The sequence below is a fragment of the Bemisia tabaci genome, chromosome 8, assembly GCF_918797505.1.
Source record: "Bemisia tabaci chromosome 8, PGI_BMITA_v3".
Lineage (NCBI taxonomy): Eukaryota > Metazoa > Arthropoda > Insecta > Hemiptera > Aleyrodidae > Bemisia > Bemisia tabaci.
In genome coordinates, this window is record NC_092800.1 from 21,892,712 (window position 1) to 21,913,898 (window position 21,187).

The following is a 21,187-nucleotide window of genomic DNA, read 5'->3' on the forward strand; positions in this document are numbered from 1 at the left end:
AACAAATAAAATAGGAGCAGAGAGTTTGAAACACCGCAATAGGGATACGTGGTTCTGCACTCTATATACTCTTATACTGCCGTGATAAGGAAGAACGCCGTGTGAACAATCGAGAGTTGCCAAGTTACCTTCAATAAAATGTTTATTTTTGAGGAAAGTTATGAATAATTTTCCAAATAAATTCTCAGCAAGAACTTTAGGCATAATTGCGAACAAAATTATCTGAAAAATTTGAAAAAAATATTTGCAAATTTTCCCGGATATTTGTGTTTCAGCGAAGGAAATTTGGCAACGCCTAAAGGTTCATACGGCGTTCTTCTTCAGCACGGCAGTATTCCGTTTCCGCGTCACGCTTATTTTCCTACTTTTGCGTTAAAGTCTCCGTTGAAAATGAATAGATTTACAATAGTCGCGATACACGATTCAGTTTCCCAGCCGGAACCTTCCAGGCAATCATTGACAGTATCAGACCAGGCCCATTTGAGGAAAAAAGGGAGTTGTTTTAATTGTATCACTTCCTATAAGAAAGTCGTAGACTTAAAATTAGATAATGAGGTTGATGGAACTCGGATCTACAGACTTTTGGTCGGCATACATTTTCGAAGCCTATCGATCAGCCATCGCTGCCGTGCTAAGGAAGAACACCGTATGAACTCTCGAGAGTTGCCAAATTTCCTAAGATAAAATGTTTATTTTTGAGGAAAGTTATGAATATTTTTCCTTGACATTTTCAGGAAGTTTAGGTAATATTGTAAATAAAATTATCCGAAAAATTAAAGGAAAAATATTCATAAATTGATCAGGAAATTCATGTTCAATAAATAGAAATTTGGCAACGCTTAAAAGTTTATACGGCGTTTTTCCTTAGCACGGCAGCATAGCCATCGATATGGACGTGTGAAAAGTGGGGATGAACACGAGACCGGTCCTTAGACGCCATGTAATTGAATCAATTCGTTAAAGTCGATTTTTTCTGAGAGCCTCCCTAGTAGCACAACCCGTTTCACTAATATTTTAGAAACATCTCATAGGTGTCTAACTTGTGTCATCTCACTGAAACGTTTCAGAAATATTTTTGAAATATATAATTGACACGAAGCTTTGCAGAGGTTTCATTGATACAAATTTGAACCGTTTTAAAAACGTTTTTTTTAAAATTAAAAAAATTAAAATCAAAATATATTAGAAAGAAATTTGAAATAAATTGCGGCTGTAAAAAATGAAACAAAATAGAAATGTTTCAGAACTATCTTGGAAACATTATTCCGAAACCTACGTCCAAATTTTGTACCTAAAAAATATATTGGAAATAAATTTGAAATGTTTTACTTTCAGTTTTTTGATGCGTGATTACCAAAATTTTGAATTGTTTTGAAAACAAATTTAAAAAAAATTTACGCGATTTTTCAGAAATATTTCTAAAACATATCAGAAATATTTCGTATGAATTTAGAAAAATACCATTTCATCTGAAACATTTTTGAAACAAATTTAAAACATTTTGACCTAGTTTGATCTTTGTTACGTTGAACTGAGTCAAAATTATTTTCCAAACATTTCTTCTTCATCTCATTAATCTTTGTTAAAACGTTTCCAAAACAAATTATAAATGTCATCTGAAATGGGTGGTTTTAGTTGAAATATTTGGAACACATTTTGAAAATGTTTCAACAAATCCTTTTCAAAACATTTTCAAAATGTCTCTAAAACCTTTTTGAATATTTTGTTTGAATTTATACGTCACTTAAAAATGTTTTTGACACGTTTTAGAAATGTTTCATTGATTAACATAGAAACATTTCTAGGACCTTTCTAAAACTTTTCCTGGTTCAAACTGAATCCACCAGAGGGCGTTAACGTTTAATTTCTCAATTTTACCAAATTTCAGCTTAATTTTTCGTCTCAAGCTATACTTTTTGGACATTTAATTATGTGGAGGTTATAAACACGTTTAATTCCTTGTATGAATCGAGTTCATCTCCATAAAAGCTCATAAGTTATGGATTATCTAGAATATTGAAACCGTACATCGTGCTTTACGTATACTTTTCTAAAGTGAAGGTGTTCTAATCCCTCTGATAGGTTGATAATGATGAAGTGTAACGATTCAGCCTTCAGGCATGGTTGGTATCAAGGGATTCCTGTTGTGATGGTTCTAATTCCACAGCGACATTAGTTATTAAAACAAATGTCTGAAAATTTTTGATACTTAGCCTCTAGTTAACCCCCGAAGAAACACATTTCTGAAACATGCAAACATTTCTAAAACATTTCATAGTGAACAGTCAGAACCTAATTTTCTCAAACACATGTTACAGAAATGTTGCTGAAACGATTCAGTGAAACTTTGAAACATCCTCAATAGGTTTCAGAAACATCTTCCCACGGTGTAGGCGACACAAGAATTTGGGGTGACATAGAGAAGTGTCTGAAACGTGTTAAAAACTGAATGAACACATTCTGAACGTGTTTAATATGTTTCGATGAAACGTAAGAAATATTTTGAAAACCATCGAAATGTTTTGGAAACGTTTCTGAAACAATTTTGTGAGAGCATCAATCACCTTTCCTTTCAAAAATATGTTTCAGAAATGTTCCTGAAACGTATCAGTGAAACTTTGCTACATCCTCAATAGGTATCAGAAACATCTGCATAGGGTGTCAGTTTGACAAAAATTTGGGGTGACATAGAGAAGTGTCTGAAACGTGTTAAAAACTGAATGAAAACATTTTGAACGTGTTTAAAATGTTTCGATGAAATGTGTTGACAATGTTTTTTGATTTCAGTGACACATTTTTGAAACATTTTAAACACTAATTGTGCTAATAGGGCTATTCTTCATCGACGCTGCGCTTTTCCTTAGAAGCCAATTTCGAGGGTCACAATCTCTGAGAATCGTCCTGCTCATTACGAAGAGTTGCCAAAGAATCGCCGAACGCGCCAAGCACAGAGTCCAGAAAGAATTAACCCTGAAACACTTAATTCAACGCTCGAGCTCAGAGGTTAATAATGTGAGAACGGAGAGAGATCTCTTGATTCGCCATAAGTCGCGAGCGGCCGAGACATTTCGCGGTGACCATCCAACTGCGCCTAAACATTGTGCAACAGGATCGTTGGTAATTGAAAATTCGGAAGTGGATCGATTGCACAACCCAAGGCTGGGCGAGTTTTTTTCCTCGGCACGGGTTAATCGGTCGAGTTTAGCGAAGATGCACCGCGCGCGCAAGTGGCAATTTGCCACCAGCGCACAGTGGATCCAGTCAATACTGCCGTGATAGCGAAGAGAGCCGTAAGTGCAAATTTTCGAAATCGAGTTTTCTTCAAAATTCGTCTAAATTATTTCAGATGAAATTACTGAGACAGCTAAAACAGCAAAATTCATCCTAATTTAATGAAAACGAGACATATGAGAAAGCCGCAAGTGCACAAAAAATGACATAGTTTTTTCAAGACAGCCGTAGGTGCATGAGAGCAAATGAAAACAGTGCTTTCAAGAGGAATGCCGCCCTCATCTGCCGATTTCTAACCTGAAAATGTGTTAGTTGTGCGTCGAAAACGCAACCACAAAAGCATGCAGAGGATAGCACTTACGGCTGTCTTGCTTAACAATAACCCAGCAGGAAAATGAAAATACCCTTTATATGTAATGGAAATAAAATCAGTTGACTTTAAATCATTCATACGATTTCGAGGAGTCTTCCGGACGATTAGTGGCAATTTGACAAAGTACGGAGGCTTCATTCAATAAAATTTTCCGGTCAGAAGCTTCTGAGCCCGTTTTCTCTGAACTTCATTTTTGTACTTACGGCTCTTTTCGCTATCACGGCAGAACAGGTGAGGTCGGACAAAATTGGGAAACTATAAAACGACGGTGAAACTGCCAGACCACGTATCTCGTTTGCGGTGTTCAAAAATCTCTCCTCCCATTTTATTTTTGTAAAGGAAAACAAACCAAAATCATTCATTTAAGTTTTCGCAGCTTTTTCGTCACTCAAAGAAGAAAAATCACGGAAGTTTCCAAGAATTGACGTTGAATTGTTTTCCATCTGGAAAATGAAGTATGACAGGAAGTTTGCGACGTCGCAAACCGATATACGTGGTCTGGTAGTTTCACCGTCGAAAAGCTTATATCTCCGTTTATACAAAACTTTGAGGTCCTAAAAGTGGTTTCATTGGTTTCCTCGGGAAATTTTATTCAAGTAGCACCCTTAAAAATTTTTAATGTGACGAAACAATCGTCAAAATTTGCAGTTTTAGTCTAAAATTTCATGTCCGACCTCTCTGATCGACTCGACCCACTGTGCAGCGCTGTCGCCTGTGCCCGAAAATGCAGCTTTCCCCCGAAGTGCGCGAAAGCTCGATAATTTCCGTCTGGTCAGCAACTGCGGCCAGGGGCACGCGGCGAGAGCCAGGCTTTGCGCAATCGCTTGAATTTTCTGTTCCAAGGTGAATTACTCTTGACTTCTGACATCGGAGCTAGATTCTGCACCGCCGAACGCTACCGCAGTACGCATCCGCTATCCTTCCTCTCTACGTAGAGTACCTACATTTGCATAGACAGAGTATATGGCCACCCCTGTCTTTTTAGTACGGGAAAGTTGTGCCGCTTTTTGATTGGTCTACGAGTTTTAGGCTATCATGATGCCCTTACAGCCGTAAATAAACAAACAATCCTATTCTGCCGTGCTAAGGAAAAACGCCGTATGAACATTCGCGAGTTGCCAAATTTCCTTCGATAAAATGATCATTCTTGTGGGAAGTTATGAATGTTTTTCCCTGAAATTTTCAGGAACTTCAGGTAAAATTGCGAAAAAAATTATCTGAAAAATTAGGAGGAAAATATTCATAACTTCACCAGGAAATTTGAATATTATCAGAGGAAATGTGGCAACGCCTTAAGTTCATCCGGTGTTCATCCCTAGCACGGCAGCATTGGTCGATAGGCTTCGAAAATGTATGCCGACCGAAAGTCTATAGATCCGAGTTCCGTCAACCTCACTCTGAAAAAAAAAACTCCGGCCGTGGGAGCCGCAATTACGGGCTATATAGACATACCGTCCGTTCCGGGCTGAAAGGCCGAAAATTCCGGCTGCTGGAGGCGTAGCTTTGATTGCTCCGGGTTCAGAGGCCGAAGCTACGGCTCCAGCAGCCGGAATTTTCGGCCTTTGAGCCCGGAACGGACGGTATGTCTGCCCGTAATTGCGGCTCCCACGGCCGGAGTTTTTTTTTCAGTGCATTATCTAATTTTAGGTTTGCGACTTTTTTAGGAAGTGATGCGATATAAACGCCTCCCTTTTTTCCGCAAATGGGCCTAGTCTAACACTGTCAATGATTGCCTGGAAGGTTACGGCTGGAAAACTGAATCGTGTATCGCGACAATCGCAAATCCATTCATTTTCAACGGAGACTTTAACGCATAAGTAGGAAAAGAGGCGTGACGCGGAAACGGAATATATTATATTCTCTTTAATATAAAAGCATTAGAGTAACGCGTAACGCATAAGACCTGATGCGCGAAGCGCTTAGAAGGGTTGGGTCATGAAGCGTTAAGGTGGTGCGTCCTCCTAATTTTATGTAATTTTTTAATAATTGTTTATCAAGTTCATGTACAAGAACGCGAGAGCCGCGCCCCTCGGAGACAGTAACGGTGAAAAATCGCCGAAGTTTCTTTCGCGCGATTTGACGCTATGCTACAAATCTCTTGAAAATTATCTGTGGAGATAATTAACGTATCTTATTCATTCTTCTTGACATCTTTTTTACCTATAATTACCAGGCGTAGGATTGATGACCAAAAGCAACTTTCACAGGATTGTAAACCCCTACGGTAAAGTTCCCATGACATCGGCTCGGATGTCTTGCGTTCCCTTCAAAATTGAATTCCATCAAAACCTAAAAAGAGGGGGGGAAAGGAAAAAACATTGAAGTGGGATGGCGGCCACAGAATGAGCCCAACAATACGTCATTGTAGGAAGAAAAATGAAAAAGCCACGTGACTGTTTCAAAAGTAGTCATGAAGAGAACGTTTGCTATATAAATATTTAAACATTGCGAGACCCAAAAATAATTTAGCCGGGTAATACGTCCGTACACACATTTTTCATCAAAAGCTCAACATTTGACACCGGTCTTTACAACCACAAAAAACTTAAAAAATTCAAATTTTGGCGCCTGCACCAAAATAGCGTCATTCCCCATGAGACAATACGTTATGTACCATGTATACATGTTACATCAGGGTGTCCCAACGGCTGGAAAGGGAGCATCTGGTGGCCAGAAGCGCCCAAAAATCGTTCGCTTAACATGCCGAGGAATGACCTTAGGTCAAACTCGCCGAAGAAGTTTTCCCCGATTTCCTGGAAACATTGAGGCGGCTCGCCGGGTGGACAGCCGAAATGAGGGCAGCTCCTCCGCCGCGCAGCCCGAGACGTCACGGGACGTCACGCTCGATAGGCCGGGCAAGGAAAGACGATCCTTGACGTCGACGATGGGCACAGCTCGACGTCACGTCAGCACTCTCTTGCGTTTGGTACAGATGTATCTTCAGCCCGACGCAGAGTTGCCGATTTTGCGAAGAATGCGCGTCACGCATGACCGAAGGATATACACTTCAGAGACCCCTCGCTGCTATCTCAGAATTAGTGTAGACGTCATTGACGGAAGTCAGCAGCGTTCAGATATACTAGTTATGACTGCTGACCAAAGAGTTGGAGAGAGTTTCTTTAGAAATTCGAATTTAATTTTCAAGAATTTGCGTAGTCAAAATGCTCACCCCGATAGTGACCAGTTATCATCAGGCGAATTTTTGTTGTTGCTCGAGTGGTTACTCAACGATCATCATATGGACTACATTTTGCAATTAGGACCTATAAATTCCGGCTCGTTTGAAAAAACACTTATGTGCATAGGGGAACTAATGGCACATACGTTGTTTTTAAACCGGGTCGGATTTTATAGTTCCAAATTGCAAAATGCAGTCCATATGATGGAAAAGAGCGATATGACCTCCGATTGTAACTTTTGCCCCACCTGATTACATTGCTTCGACTTTTAGTGCCGGGGTTTCTAAAATGCAATGTCTTGGCCACAGAAAAGTATTGCGTCTATCGATTTATCGATTAGTTAGATAAGTCAATCTTCTGTCAATGAGACTTAAAAATGTTTGCCTTTTATTCAAATTTGGACTTGATTTGTCGTCTTTTTTACGAATACTTTTGGATATCTCCCTTTAATTTTCCCTTTTTCCTTTTCTCTCCTCATTTTTCAAATTACCCCCCTTTGTAACCCCACTCTCTTTGTCACTAAAGTTACCAAATTTGCAATTTTGTTCGTTGGAATTGATTCTATTGAATCAAGAACGGGGCCTACCGCTCTTTTCTTCGCTAAGAAGTCAAAGTCTACCAAGTTTTTTGATTTTATCGATATGAATTCAACGAAAATTTTACGCCAGTTCAGCTACACAAAGGACTCAACTGAAAAAAAAAACCCCGGGCATGAAAGCCATAATTACGGGCTGTATAGACATACCGTCCGCGTTCTGGGCTGTATAGACATACCGGCCGCGTTCCGGGCTCAGAGGCCAAAAGTTCCGGGCTCAGAGGCCGAAATTTCCGGGCGTAGCATCCGGAGCAATCGAAGCTACGGCTTCAGCACTCAGAACTCTCGGCTTCTGAGCTCGGAACGGACAGTATGCCTGTATAGGCCTCGATAGACGATCAAATTCCCGAACCAATTCCGATCAAAGTAGTATCAAAGTGTCGGGAGTCATCTGTCTTAAACTCATTAATTTGCTTCATTTTAAAATGAAAACTTGGCAGAAATGTTTCCTGTGGCAGGAAATGATGAATGGTGGCACTCCGTTCTGATCTTACTTTGAACAAAAAAGTGCGGCCCGTCAAAATTTGATGGTAGATGGTGACCACCAGTCATCAGCATGTCTACTTTGATCGGAATTGGTTCGGAATTTGATCGTCTATGCAGGACTTATAGCCCGTAATTTTTTTTCAGAGAAAAACTGCGGAAAAATTATCTTAATTCGTTCAAAATGGCAACGGTGCGAGGATACAGGGGATCGAGGCACGATGCGCGACGTGGACATCCAAGTTTCACCGAAAATCAGCGGCGGATCGGATCGGATCTGATGTCCTTGACGGACGGTGCGATCGGGCGATTGTTTCCCCGGGCAGCCGGGTCGCGGCCTCCTGAACTCCCGAATCATGAGAAAAACGCAGATGATGGTGCGAAAAGTAAACCTAAAGCCCCATTCTGAGTGGCTAACGCCCACGCAAGACAAAGTCTTCGTTCCTGAGGACCATGACCACGCAAAGCTTCGTTGCCAGTCGAGAAGAATAATCTTGCGTATCCAGCGCTATAACTATCGAAGTAACGTCAGGGACCGAATTTTGTCGGCTCTTTCACACGGAGTGCAACATCCATCGATGAGTTCAAACCGCACCACCGGCTAATCAGAAGCGCTAAGCCGGACTTAGGTGCAGTCGAAACCCGTCCTAAGTATATTTAAGTACGGTGGAAGGACCGAAAAAAATCGGCATCAGGGAGTAAGGTAGAGTTACTGTCAAATTTGATAATATATAGTGATAGAATTTATGGGATTTGACCACAAAAAAAGAAGAGAAAACGTTGCATTGGTAAAGCAGTCGATCTCTGTATCGAATGCCAAATCCTAATTTCATCCCTCAAAAATTTGAAATATTTTATGCGTAGACCACAGACACAGATGTGTCCATCCGGATTGTTTTTCAAAAAATGGCGAGAATGTATTCTTCAAGAATACATTCAAGCGGACAGTTGAATCTTAGTGATCGATGAACAATTTGGAAACTTTTTTTCATATATATATACACTGAGAAAAAAACTATGGTTAAAATTACCATATAAGTGATGCTCCAATATATAATTTCTTGATTAATAAATGTATTAATAAATAAAATAAATGTGGCATGTTTTGGATGTCCAAACATGAACTATTCCTACATGGAACTATTAGTGTGAGCTTTTAAAACATTTGTTTCGATCAGATTTGATTTTTCTTGATGCACCGCTGTTATGGTACTCTATTGTATTATTCTCACTATATTCTAAAGTTGTCTAACTTCGCTCATAACCTTCATTCGGTGAAGTACCAAAACAGAACAGAGTCATTTTCTGGACCTAGTTAATTTTTTAAGTCGCTGATTTTCTGGGAACACGCACGATGTTTGCAGCCTCGAAAACTTTCCTCGAATGATTTGCATATTTCTGAAGAAAAATGAGTATTACTCTCGCGTTACCTCGTAATGCATTGCGAAAACATTTTTTGCATGCTTAAACGAAACGTAATATATTTTAACCATAGCACATGTGGCAAAAATGATCTAAAGGAGAGTACTAATGCACTTGAAGCAGCAGAATGTGACTTCCTGTGAGCAGGTCACGCTGCAAAAGATGAGTTGTTTTTATATTTTGTCGAAAAAATTCTGAATTTCTCGCAGCTTAATCTGTTGTGATAAGTAGTTTTGGGGATCGCATATTCAGACACCTTCTATCTAAGCTCATGCGTGTGGTCTTGAAAATCAAGTCGCGGCACTTACCTTATCTGATTCAAGGCGTTATTAACCTTAGCCATTTTAAGTCTCACAAACGCTCTTAAGTATTTTAATTCACGAAGATTCCCTTGAATTATCTTGAGCAGGTATTAGAAATAAAATGATGTATTAAGTCATAAAAATGGCATTTACCGGTGTAATTAATCTTGATGTAATAAAAATTAAAAAGTAAAAAGATAAATAAATTGCCATGACTAATTAAAAACCGATTGGCAGATCTAAGTAACGAAATATGTTGATTCATGAAAAAATATCCCAAAAGAAATTAACACCCTGTCATGAAATCTTACGATCGGTGCGACTAGATCATCTAATGTGACTAAGTGAGAAAACTGAATATATTCTGCCCTGAAATGATTGAAAGCACTTATCGATTAAAGTAAAAAAAATAAAAAAAAATAATAATATTTGTTTGTTTCTGTTTTGGGCACAGGTATGGAGGCAGCTGAAATTGGCAGCTTTAGAATGACTAACTAGCTTCCGTTCGTTGTACGTCAGCTTTTCACGAATATCTGCTACAACCATAACCGACGAAAAGGAATTGAACGCTGCGTCAGAAAAGTAAACGAACAATAAGGAACTCCTCCCATTACCTTTCCGCGAGTCACCTTACATTACAAGTTCAAGGGGAGTTTTTTGGTGCGAAACGGAAGCCTATCTTAAAGGAGTTGAAAATCTTTTAGACCAAAAGAAACTATCATACCCACTGTTTGTAAAAATAACAATTATCATCAGTTTTAATTGTCAGTGTGATGCTACGACCAATTAGCGTCATGTCGAAAACTATATTTGCAGTAGGTTTAATAGTTCACGATAAAATTTTTCTGAGCAGTTCCTCATTCTTTTTTCACCACTCCCACCGCTTAAAATCACATTAAATTTCCCTTCTCTGCACCCCATATTTTGCACATATGCCAAGAAATTAAATGATGAAAAATAGAGGTAGAAGAACTCGTAGAATTATGTTTGCTTCTGTCGCTCTGTTCGTTTCTTTTCCTTATCATTATGTTTCCCAAGCCTTTTTCTTCTTCTCCTCCTCGTTTTTGACTTGTACTTATGTGGATATCGGTCCTTAAAAACGTTTTGCCACTTTAAATTGCGGCGTAAGATCTAGGAAATGCGTGAAGTACTTAATTTTGATGAAACAGGCGCAACAATCATCGCTCTTTGAAAAAAAAAATTGACGCAAACTTCGAGGAGTTTGGAGATACAAATATAGAAAATTTTTAGTATTTTCATCTGAGAATAAGTATAAATCTCAATTCTTACAGATCTATATTACTTTGATTATTCATTCAAGAAGCTGAATTATAATTTGAGCTTTTGAATAACTTGCAACCAAGTGAGTAAAGTTCTCATGTTTGACATTAATGTATTCTCACGCATTTCTGGGCTGTTGGATTTGAAAAGTACATCCGTTTTATACTACCGTGCTCCAGCTTTTCGGAAAATTGAATTTTTCTGGAAAATTTTGTTGTTCCGGAAACTTTAAGTTTGGAAAAATACTTCCGTTATGGGGAAAATTGATGAAATTTTTAGATTCAGCCTATAAATCTGTTTATATTCGCCATTTGACATTCTTGGCCTCTTCAAAAAAAAAAAAAAAAAAAAAAAAAAAATGTGTATTTACCTTCAATATTTTTTACATTGCAAAGTATTTAAAAATATATGGTTACCTTAAAGCCTTGACAAATTATTCCACTCTAAACTTCCATTATTCTCAAGTCTGTCTCAACCCATTAAATCCTTCTCAATCCCAAGGTTTCTTTTTTGCACTCGACGTAAGTTTTATTTTTAGCACTGGTCAAAAAAAAGAGAAGAAGATCACGACCGAGACGCGACGAAAAAGCAAAACGGAAGTGAAATGGCGAAAAGAAAATATCAATTCTATACTTTAAGGCGTTATTCGCAGGACAATCCGACCTTCAATCGATAAGTGCGGGATTAGTTGAAAATCGATGTTTGGCAGAGGAAAAGCACAGCAAGTGCGACAAAAAGCGTGCGAGAAGCGCACTGCTGTGCTATGGAAAAACGTCGTACGAACATTCGAACGTTGCCAAATTTTCCTTGATATAAAATTTATTTTGGAAGAAAGTTACGAATGTTTTTCCTTGAAATTTTCAAATATTTTAGATTAAATTGCGAACAAAATTGTCTGAAAAAAGTGGAAAAAATATATTCACAACTTTCCCAATCGTACGCATTTTATGGTAGGAAATTTGGCAACGTAAGGAGGTTCATACGACGTTTTGCCTTAGTACAAAGCGAAGGACCATGACCTCCTGGAGAGCGTGATGAGCCCGAACGCACCTCCAAGGTGTTTCTTGCGGTTCCGCTCTCATCCGATACGAACTCCACTCGGTATTTCATTTTTGACAGGATTCGCTGCCGTGCAGCACGGAGGCAAATCCTGCTATGCTAAAACGTCGTAAGACCATTCTCACGTTGTCAAATAGACCACTAAACAAGGTACAAATGTAAGGACTCTGAAGTATCGATGGCTGAAGCGCGTAACCACTTATCTGCCGTGATGGCGAAAAGAGTAGTAAGTGCATGCTGGGATGAACCTTGCGATACATAAAGGCATGTGCTAACCATTACTCATACAGAAATGCACTTGCTAATCTCTTTGCTATGCTGCTGTGCTAAGGAAAAACGCCGTATGAACCTTCAGGCGTTGCCAAATTTCCTTTGATAAAACAAGAATTTTCTAGTAAATCTAAAAAGATTTTTCTTCCAATTTTTCAGATAATTTTGTTCCCGATTTTGTCTAAATTCCCTGAAAATTTCAAGGAAACATATTCATAACTTTCCTCAAAATTTCACATTTTATCGAAGAAAATTTGGTAACTCTCGAATGTTCATACGGCGTTCTCCCTTAGCACGGCAGTATGGCAGTAATCACCGTTTACGTTGTTGTAGGTTTCTCGTCATACTTAAATTTTTCTTTAGACAGCTAGCCAATAATTCCTTGAAAAATTCCTTGATTCCTTTTTATTAGCAGAATATACATCAAGAATTTCAAGTTATGAGGTTAACTTATTTCTCTTCGAAAAAATAAAATTGGAACGGAAATTTCTGAACATCGCAATGTGGATACGTGGTTTTGCAGTTTGGCCACCGATATGGTTTTCCTTCAAAATTTTACGTAGAACACGAATTTTGCACTTAAAATTACTGAAACTAATTCCTGATGAAGACATTAACGTTTTTATTTGGTATTGGTCACGAAAAATTTGAATTTGTTGCTCACTTGGAGAACCAGAGTCTACTTGACTCTAATCACACACTACAACGGTCTTGGCAGGCTCTTCAATCAATTTATGTGTTCCTTTCCCTCCTCACGCAGCAATATTTTTTATTTATCCGAAAATTTGTAGCTTGTTTTGCCTAGAAAGTATATTAATCCAAACCTCTTCGGTCGATTGTAAGTATGTAAATAAAAGTAAAAATAAAATCACTTCAGAATTTGTCGAGAAAATAGGAAGAAAATTTTCATCTTCGAAATCTTCTCGCAGTAATTTTCATAATTTCATTTTCATGTATCTATAAAATTCAAGGAATAATATAAAAAGTCAAGAAAAATAAAATAGGCAAAAATTAGACAACCTTCAAATGGTCATGCGACGTTCTTGCCCAGCACGGAAGATGGATCATTAATTAAGCGATCGCTCGTGAAAATTCGTGAGGCACCGTCTTGACAAGCGCACAATGGATCGAGTCAATGGGAATGGTCGAACAAAATTTGGAAACTTTAAAAGCTCATAACTCCGTTCATGCCAAACTTTGAGGTTTTATAATTGGTTCTGTTAGTTTTCTAGTGAAATTTTCATCTGAAAGCACCCCTCAAAATTGTAAATGTGACGAATCAAACATCAAAATTTGCAGTTTTAGTTCAAAATTTCATGTCCAACTTCTCTGATTGACTCGATCTACTGTGAGGCAGTCCGTGATGAGTATGCCAGGTTCTTGTTGGAGTCAAAAGGCGGGTGCGTTTTGTTTTATTGCTGGTCAATTGTGCCGTTGCGTAACGGAGCTTCTTTAATTTCCCGCGAACGGTCCACGAGGAAAATGGATAAAAATAAACCTTTTATTCGGGTGTCCGTTTTCGCCACCGTCTCACCGTCTGAGAATGTTAAGAATGGTGATTCTCCGGCTTCGGGACAGGTGACTAGAGGCTGTTCAGGCCAATGTGAACGGTTAGGAATAACCATTTTATTAGAGGTTCTGCACTATGCAATAACGGCCAATGAGTGTAAAAGTTACTTCCGGTGGTCATTTTCTAATTTGAGTTTTCCTGATTGATGTACGCTGAGTGTAATTTGGTTTGATATATTGAACTCAAAAGCGTCTCCTCCACGTGAAAATTAGTTTCAGGGTGATTCAACGGTTGCCATTTGTTGTGTCGGAGCGACGTGCGATATATCGCATCGATTCGTTACAAAAGCTCAGGTACATGCCATTTTTTTCGAATTTCGAGATCGCGCTCCTGTTGTCATGAAACTAGGGAATTCATGTACCAAATTTGACAGAGAAATTCAAGGGAATAAAGGCAGAGCTTTTGGGAAAATATCGCTTTCGAGTGCAGTTTCGATATCAGTATTGAATGAAATATTTTTCCGCTAAAAAAAAATCCTGCCTGTATTACCTTGAATTTCTCTGTCAAATTTGGCACATGAATTCCCTAGTCTCATGACAACAGAAGTGCTAGCTCAAAATTCGAATAAAAATAACAAGTAGCTGAAATAGTGGAACGAATCGATGCGATAAATCGCAAGTCGCTCTGAAACAAAAAATGGCGTCGGTCGAATTACCTTACTCTTTTAATATCTCAGCCAGGGACATCTTTTACTGAATACGATTGCTTTGTTTCGCGTTCGGATAAAGGTGATCATGCGCTTTGCCTCATAGGTGCATTACGTATTTTGCTGTGCTAGGGAGGAACTTCGTATTAACATTCGAGAGTCACCAAATTTTCTTCAATAAAATGTTCATTTTTGAGGAAAGTTATGAATATTTTTCTTTGAAATTTTCAGAAACTTCAGGTGAAATAGCTAGCAACATTATCCGAAAAATGGAAAGAAAAATATTCATGGATTTACCAGGAAATTCGTGTTTTATCAGTGTAAACTTGGCAACGCCTGATGGTTCAAAGGGTGTTTTTCCTTGGAACGACTGTATTCAACGCACCCTAAGGTCCCTGACCGAAAATATCCGAATTTAATTATGTACCACTGAGGTATCCCGATGATAAAGGAAGGGGAAAAAAAGCACAGGCAAAAATATTGCCGGAGGCAAGAAGTCTTTCTCGCATCTCTTTCTCTCCAAATAAGAACGTACAATAGCATTTCGCATCTCCTAGAAAGTCTGCATGTAGTTACATCAGGTGCGATCATTGTGAATGACCGCGTTAATTAGTCCAGAAAAAGTAATTCCCTTGAATAAAAGCGCTCAGAAATAATTAGCGTTACCCGAGGAATGCTTTCAAGTAGCATAGTTACTTAGTGCCTTTTATTAAAATTTTATTACCCGGCTTTGTATCTGTATGCCGATCGCCCCTCGTGCATTGAAATCAAATTATGGCAACTATAAAGAAATTAAAATCCTCCTTTAAAGGTGGGATTCGCTCTCATTAACGCATGGCTTAAGATTTATTCGCGTGTGAAATGTAAAGTCGAGTGGCATTTTATCGAGTGCAATAAAGCAGTGGCGTGGCGTGCTTTGCGATATATCGATAGATCTGTCATTTAAACCTATGGAAAAGGATCGATAGAAAAGGTGTTCGCAGCGAACACCTTAATACTCGATTCTTTACCATAGCTTCAAATGGAGAAATATCGATGGTCGATCATTCACGCCACGCCACTGCAATAAAGACTCTATCTTCCGGATCTACGAGTCAACGGACTCCATTGTGCTAGCAATTCGGCCGTCCATACTCGCGATGCAAGTGGATTACGAGATTTATCTGAGGTCATGGTCACATTCGTCAGAACTACAGACATAATCGATGTGTGGACACTCCCAATATAATGCGGCTTGGTTTAGCTAATTAAGGCATTGTTTGGTATAAGGGCGTATGCGTTCGAAAACCCTTTTTTGAGAAAAAAATTTAGAAGTTTGAAAGGCCACCGCCCGATTCCCTCCCGGATTTCCTCCCGGATCCAGATTCCTTCCCGGATGGGAGAAAAAAAGAAAAATTGGCAACGTCGCAACAATCATGACCAGGAATGTAAAAAATGAGAGAATAAGTCAAGCTTTGGGAATCACGAAAAAGCTTCTTTAAGACGCCAATGCATGTAGGGAAGTCGGGTGGTGCTTTGTAAAAGCATGATTTGTAACGTGAGTGAAAGCTTTCACAGACATCAGTCATTTTTGTGGGTGTGGATGCCTCAGTATTGGCAGCCCACGTGTTAAGTGGAAACATGGCACTTTCCGAAACGAAATAGTCGCAAAGATAATCCTAAACTTTTTCAACATAATTTTCAGTTGGCTGATCTGACTTGACTTCAGAGTAAATATCACCAACCTCATAAGGTAGCAGAAAAGGTGGACCGGAAGTAAGGTGCAGAAATCAGAAATCTGCCGGGGTCTTCCAAGACCCGAAGCCCCGAGGACGTTGGTTTGGACGAACGTCTTGGATTTTCCTCCACCAGAATTGGCTGAACATTCTTGGTCATGATTGCTAGGACATTGCCAATTTTTCTTTTTTTTCTCAAAAAATGTGCTTTTGAGGAGAGCTATGGAAAAGTCAAAGAAAAGTCATGGAAAATTCTGAAAATTGTGATGCGCTAACTTCAGTTTCCGCGCCAATTACTTTCTAAACTCATCCTCGAAACAGTCCTGGGACTTGGGTCAGCCACGGATGTGAATCCTTTGAGGAAGGCATAAAAGGAGATGGCACGAAGGAAACCCAAGGCGAGTAGGCAAGCTCCGGCTGAGCGGATACCTGCGTGGGTTCATGAGTCATACGCGTGGTATGGCTCACAGGTGCAGGCGCATCGCTCGTCCCGCGTCCAAAAGTCACTCATCCTCATCGGTCGCGTGCTTGGCGCGTTCTGCATCGTGCCGGTCGAATAGTTTTGCCGGTGCATATTCAGCATATGGATTACATTTTGCAATAAGGAACCACTATCCCTGGCTCTCCCATAAAAGCACATATCTGCACACGGAAATCAATGGCATGTATGTTGTTTCTATAATGGGCCAGAAATAGTAGTTCCTTTGGACCACATTTTGCAAGAAGGACCCACTATTTCTGGCTCATTTTAGAAACAACATACAGGCCATTGGTTTCCCTACGAAGAGAGGTGCTTTTATGGAGGAGCCAGAGATAGTGGTTCCTTGTTGCAAAATGTAATCCCTTTATTGCAAAATGTAATCCATATAATTCGGACATGATCGAACAGTTGGATCGAGCTAGAGTCCTTACATGGGGAAAGTACGGACTTGTAGAAATGAGGAGCTCTAATTAAGGCCTAAAAGGGCGGCCAACTATATCTAATTAAAAAACACTAGGAAAATGCCGCTTCCAATCTTCAGATTCCTGTACTGCCGTGATAAGGAAAAACGTCGCATGAGCCTCCAGACGTTGCCAAAACCCTGGCAAATAAATCTCCGATCATTTTGTTTGTAATTTGATCTAAAACGTCTGAAAATTTCAAGGAAAAATATTAATAATTTTCCTAAAAAATAAACATTTCCTAAAAAGGAAATTTGGTAACTCTCAAATGTTCGTACGGCGTTTTTCCTTGATATAGCAAAATAGCACACCAGAATGGCCCAACATTTTCATGAACGAGCGTCTCTCCGCAAAAGTATTAATGCAAAAAATAAGTTAAATGAGTGATTTAAAGATGACGGGCCGTGACAATGATGATCAGAAATCATTCTGGATAATTTGAGTTCATAAGTTGGCTACCCTTTGGGCATTAAAAGCTCCAAGACCTTACCTCCAAAATTATCGATATATCCGTGCTCTATCCCCTTTTAGGTTTAATCGACAGAAACCCACTTTCCTGGAAAGAATCCATGTATGGGCTCCATTCTCCCTCTTTCCATTTCAAGATTGATAATAATCTCGTTTGCACTCCACAATTATTTGCCTCTGATATTTGAAAAATCCGGACTTCCGGCTAGAGTCCGCTAAAAGCTCAACGATGAGCGCATCAACTAAAATAAAAGCTTGACGGTTCCCACATTTGTTCCGTTTCCAATCATCGATGACGTTACTATACTTGCTAATACTGCCGTGCTGGGGCTAAACGCCGCATGAGCCCTCAGGCGTTGCCAAATTTCCTGTGAAAAAACTCGAATTTCCTGGTAAACGTAAGAAAATTTCCCTTCCAATTTTTCAGATAATTTTGTTCGTGTTTTTACCTATAGTTCCTGAAAATTTCAAGGAAAAATATTCATAACTTTTTTCTAAAATGAACATTATATCGAAGAAAATTTGGCAACTCTCGAATTTTTATACGGCGTTCTTCCTCAGAACGGCAGAATAGCGGCCTACACTCGCACGTTCATTTCCCACGTGTTCTTTTCACTAACCGTAACCGATGTAAAGGCGTACGTCGATTTCTACATGGGCCACGGAAAACATTGAGTTATATGAGGAACAGGGCTCACTTAAAAATCGATATACGCCCTTACGCCAAAAGAGCGACGAAACTCGACACCTCTTTAGCCCATTAAATGCCGATTATTTGCGAATCTCTTCGAACCGTTTTAGCCATCTACACAGTCCCGTGGATTTTTCTTTCAGATTCCCTCTGTGAGTAGCTGAAAGTAGAACGGTAAATAAAAAAAAATAAACATCCGCCAAGTCAAAGGTCTCCCCTTGCAAATTAGATTATTTGGTGTGATTTCAAATGATTTGACGTCGTTTTAGAATGATAACTCCAGTTTAAACTACCCATGCTGATTTTGAAATCATACAGCGTGACAAAAAATTAAAGTTTGGAATGACAACCAACCGGTTTCTGAATGAGTTCGAGCATCACGAGGACACACTAAACCAGTTGAAAATGCTCGCATGTATGAATCAAAGGATCGTTGTCCAGTAACGCATTTTTTCCGAGTGGACTGACCCATACCTGAGGTTTAAAAACACGCGTGAAATTTCTATGATTCACACTTTTCGCCGGTTATTTTTGAATTGCTTTCGACATTTGAACACGGAAAGTTCGGAAAATATACTGCGTAAAGGAAAAGAAGAACCTCAAACGCTAGCTTTATACGAAAACTATTTTCCTCAAAAAATAATGGGCTATGAGTAAGCAGTTTCCGACATCGCGAAGTAAAATGTGTGATTTTGAACTTGAACCGTTCTAATAGTGTCCTTGACTCCGAGTGATGAAGTGATTTTTCATTGAGACTTAAATAGCCAAATTTTTCAGTGGGTAATAAAGATGATAGAAGGCTCTAAACCTGAGATATGCTATCAAAAGAATGGCAAAAATGCACCACCTCATTCGGGATTTGCGTCCTCATATTGTTGAATTTGGGTCATCAAAGCAGCCGGGAATTCAAATGTTATCGAGAAAATGAAGAGTTTCTGGAGAGATCTTTGTATTCAATTAAGATGAGATTTGTGGCAATTTGTCCGCAAAAATTGAAATATCGACTTATGATTGTATGATGAAAATTCCTGATAAATCCCCTTACCCTTCGGGGGCAGGTGCAGTGACAGTTCTATTAAGCTCCTCTCATAGGAAAATTGCGATTTATTGTCGGGTGGGTAGATCTTTTGGCCTCTTAGTTCACTTTTATACATTCTTGGTGTACTTTTTTCGCCGGTTGTGGGGATTCTTCGACTATTTCTCTTTCCCACCTGGCTAAAACAGTTCGTTTGGTAAACCCAGAAGGGGGATAATGAAAACTATATGTAATTATAGTATTTTGGACGTCAGACCCTAAAATTTGAGAAAAAATACGTCGATAAAAGAAACAGAAGAGTACTTACGGCTGGCGGCACTCGTGGAAGCTGGTTTTCTTTTGCTGCGTCCTTGCTCATTTTAAATCCAACGGTTATCCAATTCGTTTATTAGAAATCCGAAGATGCACAAATCGAACGGCGATTGCAAATTAATGTAACTCTCGAGTTGTATTATCACTGTAAATGTTATAAACGTGATTGCTATTATCACCGTTAATGTTATAAACTTGAGTATTATTATCACTGTTGATGTTAAAAACTATTACTCCGAAAACGTCAAAACGCCACAAATCGCACAACTCGCACGATTAGAAAAAGGGTCAAAATCGTCACTAACTATCCCATTTCTTAATAAAAACGATAAAAAGCGGTAAAATGACAATCTAGCACCGAAAAATTTAACGTGAGTTTTCTGGTTAAAAAAAAAAAATCGTTTTTTAGTCAAAATTCATGCACCGGAGAGAGGGAGCCACAATTTCTCGGTGGTCGACAAATTCAGAGCCCTTCAAACTTTCTCCAAAAACGTGAAGAAATTGAACTTGCTTTCCTTTGCGATGTATCGTCACCGATGAAATTATCTCCGCACATACGATTGAGTCCCAGGGTGTGAATTTTCGAAAACTCTTCGGGTGGCGAATTAGTCTACGAAATCCTGGGAAAGCGGGACGCACTGGCTCCCCTCCGCGAAGTTTGGAGTCTGATCGTAGACTGGGAACGCGGCGAGCGGCACGGGATATCCGCGCGCCGGCCGTGGGTTATCGCGGCTTGCTCTTGACCGTGCTCCTACTTCGCCTCGGAGGGGGGGCGGGGGGCTGGCGCCCCCGCTTCTGCGGCTCCGTGCGGTTTGCCGGCGGACCGCAAGTTGATCTCAAAGCCTCAAGTTCAAGCTCACGCGCATTGTTTTCGTTGCTTCGCTGACGCCCTATCTTTGACGTTTCGACTTGGGTCTTATAAGTGGGTCCATTTCCACAGACCCCCCCCCCGCTTTTGAATTTTAAGAAAGAAACAAAATTAGCACAAAATTATGGTATTCTTCTTTTTGAAAATACGATAGTTAGGAGGGGCTACCGTTTCTACAGCCCCCCCCCCCCCCATTTTGAGGAGCGTTTCTCCCCTTAAGTTTGCAGCACAAAATAATTAATTTGCGGCACAAAATAGCGCAAAGTTGGCAAAAATTCACTGGAAAAAAAAATCATTGGATCTAGAGTCCGGACTCTTGAAAACATTGACAAGAAAAAAGACTCTTGATTCAATCGGATTTTTTCTTGAATCAAAACGAAACCCGCTTAAATTAAGAGGCTTATGGTTCTTGATTTAAGCTAGATTCTGATTGAATCAAGAGTACTTTTTCTTGTCGATGTTTTTAAGAGTCTGGATTCTAGATCCAATGTGTTTTTTTTCCAGTGTTTATGATACACTTTTTTTTCTTAAAATTCAAAAGTGGGGGGAGGCTGTGAAAATGGACCCCTTTTAAGTGGGGAGTGGAGGGATTATACCGCCGTGCTAAGGAAGAACGCTGTATGAACATTCGAGGGTTGCCAAATTTCCCCGGATAAAACAGGTATTTTTGATGATAGTCATGAATATTTTTCCTTGCAATTTTCAAATATTTTAGGGTAATTTCCGCAGGAAACTGTCTGAAAT

At 39.4% G+C, this 21,187-nt stretch overlaps 1 protein-coding gene across 1 annotated transcript in view; it reads right to left on the minus strand.

Moving 5' to 3' along the window:
- The window catches only part of LOC109032524 (uncharacterized), a 40,923-nt gene extending 20,643 nt beyond the window's left edge, over positions 1 to 20,280 (minus strand). The window contains exon 1 of the mRNA XM_019044704.2: positions 19,571 to 20,280. Within this exon, the coding sequence (XP_018900249.2) occupies positions 19,571 to 19,621 (51 nt within the window). The 5' untranslated portion in view covers positions 19,622 to 20,280. The remainder of the gene's footprint in view (positions 1 to 19,570) is intronic.
- Between the last annotated feature and the right edge of the window lie 907 nt (positions 20,281 to 21,187).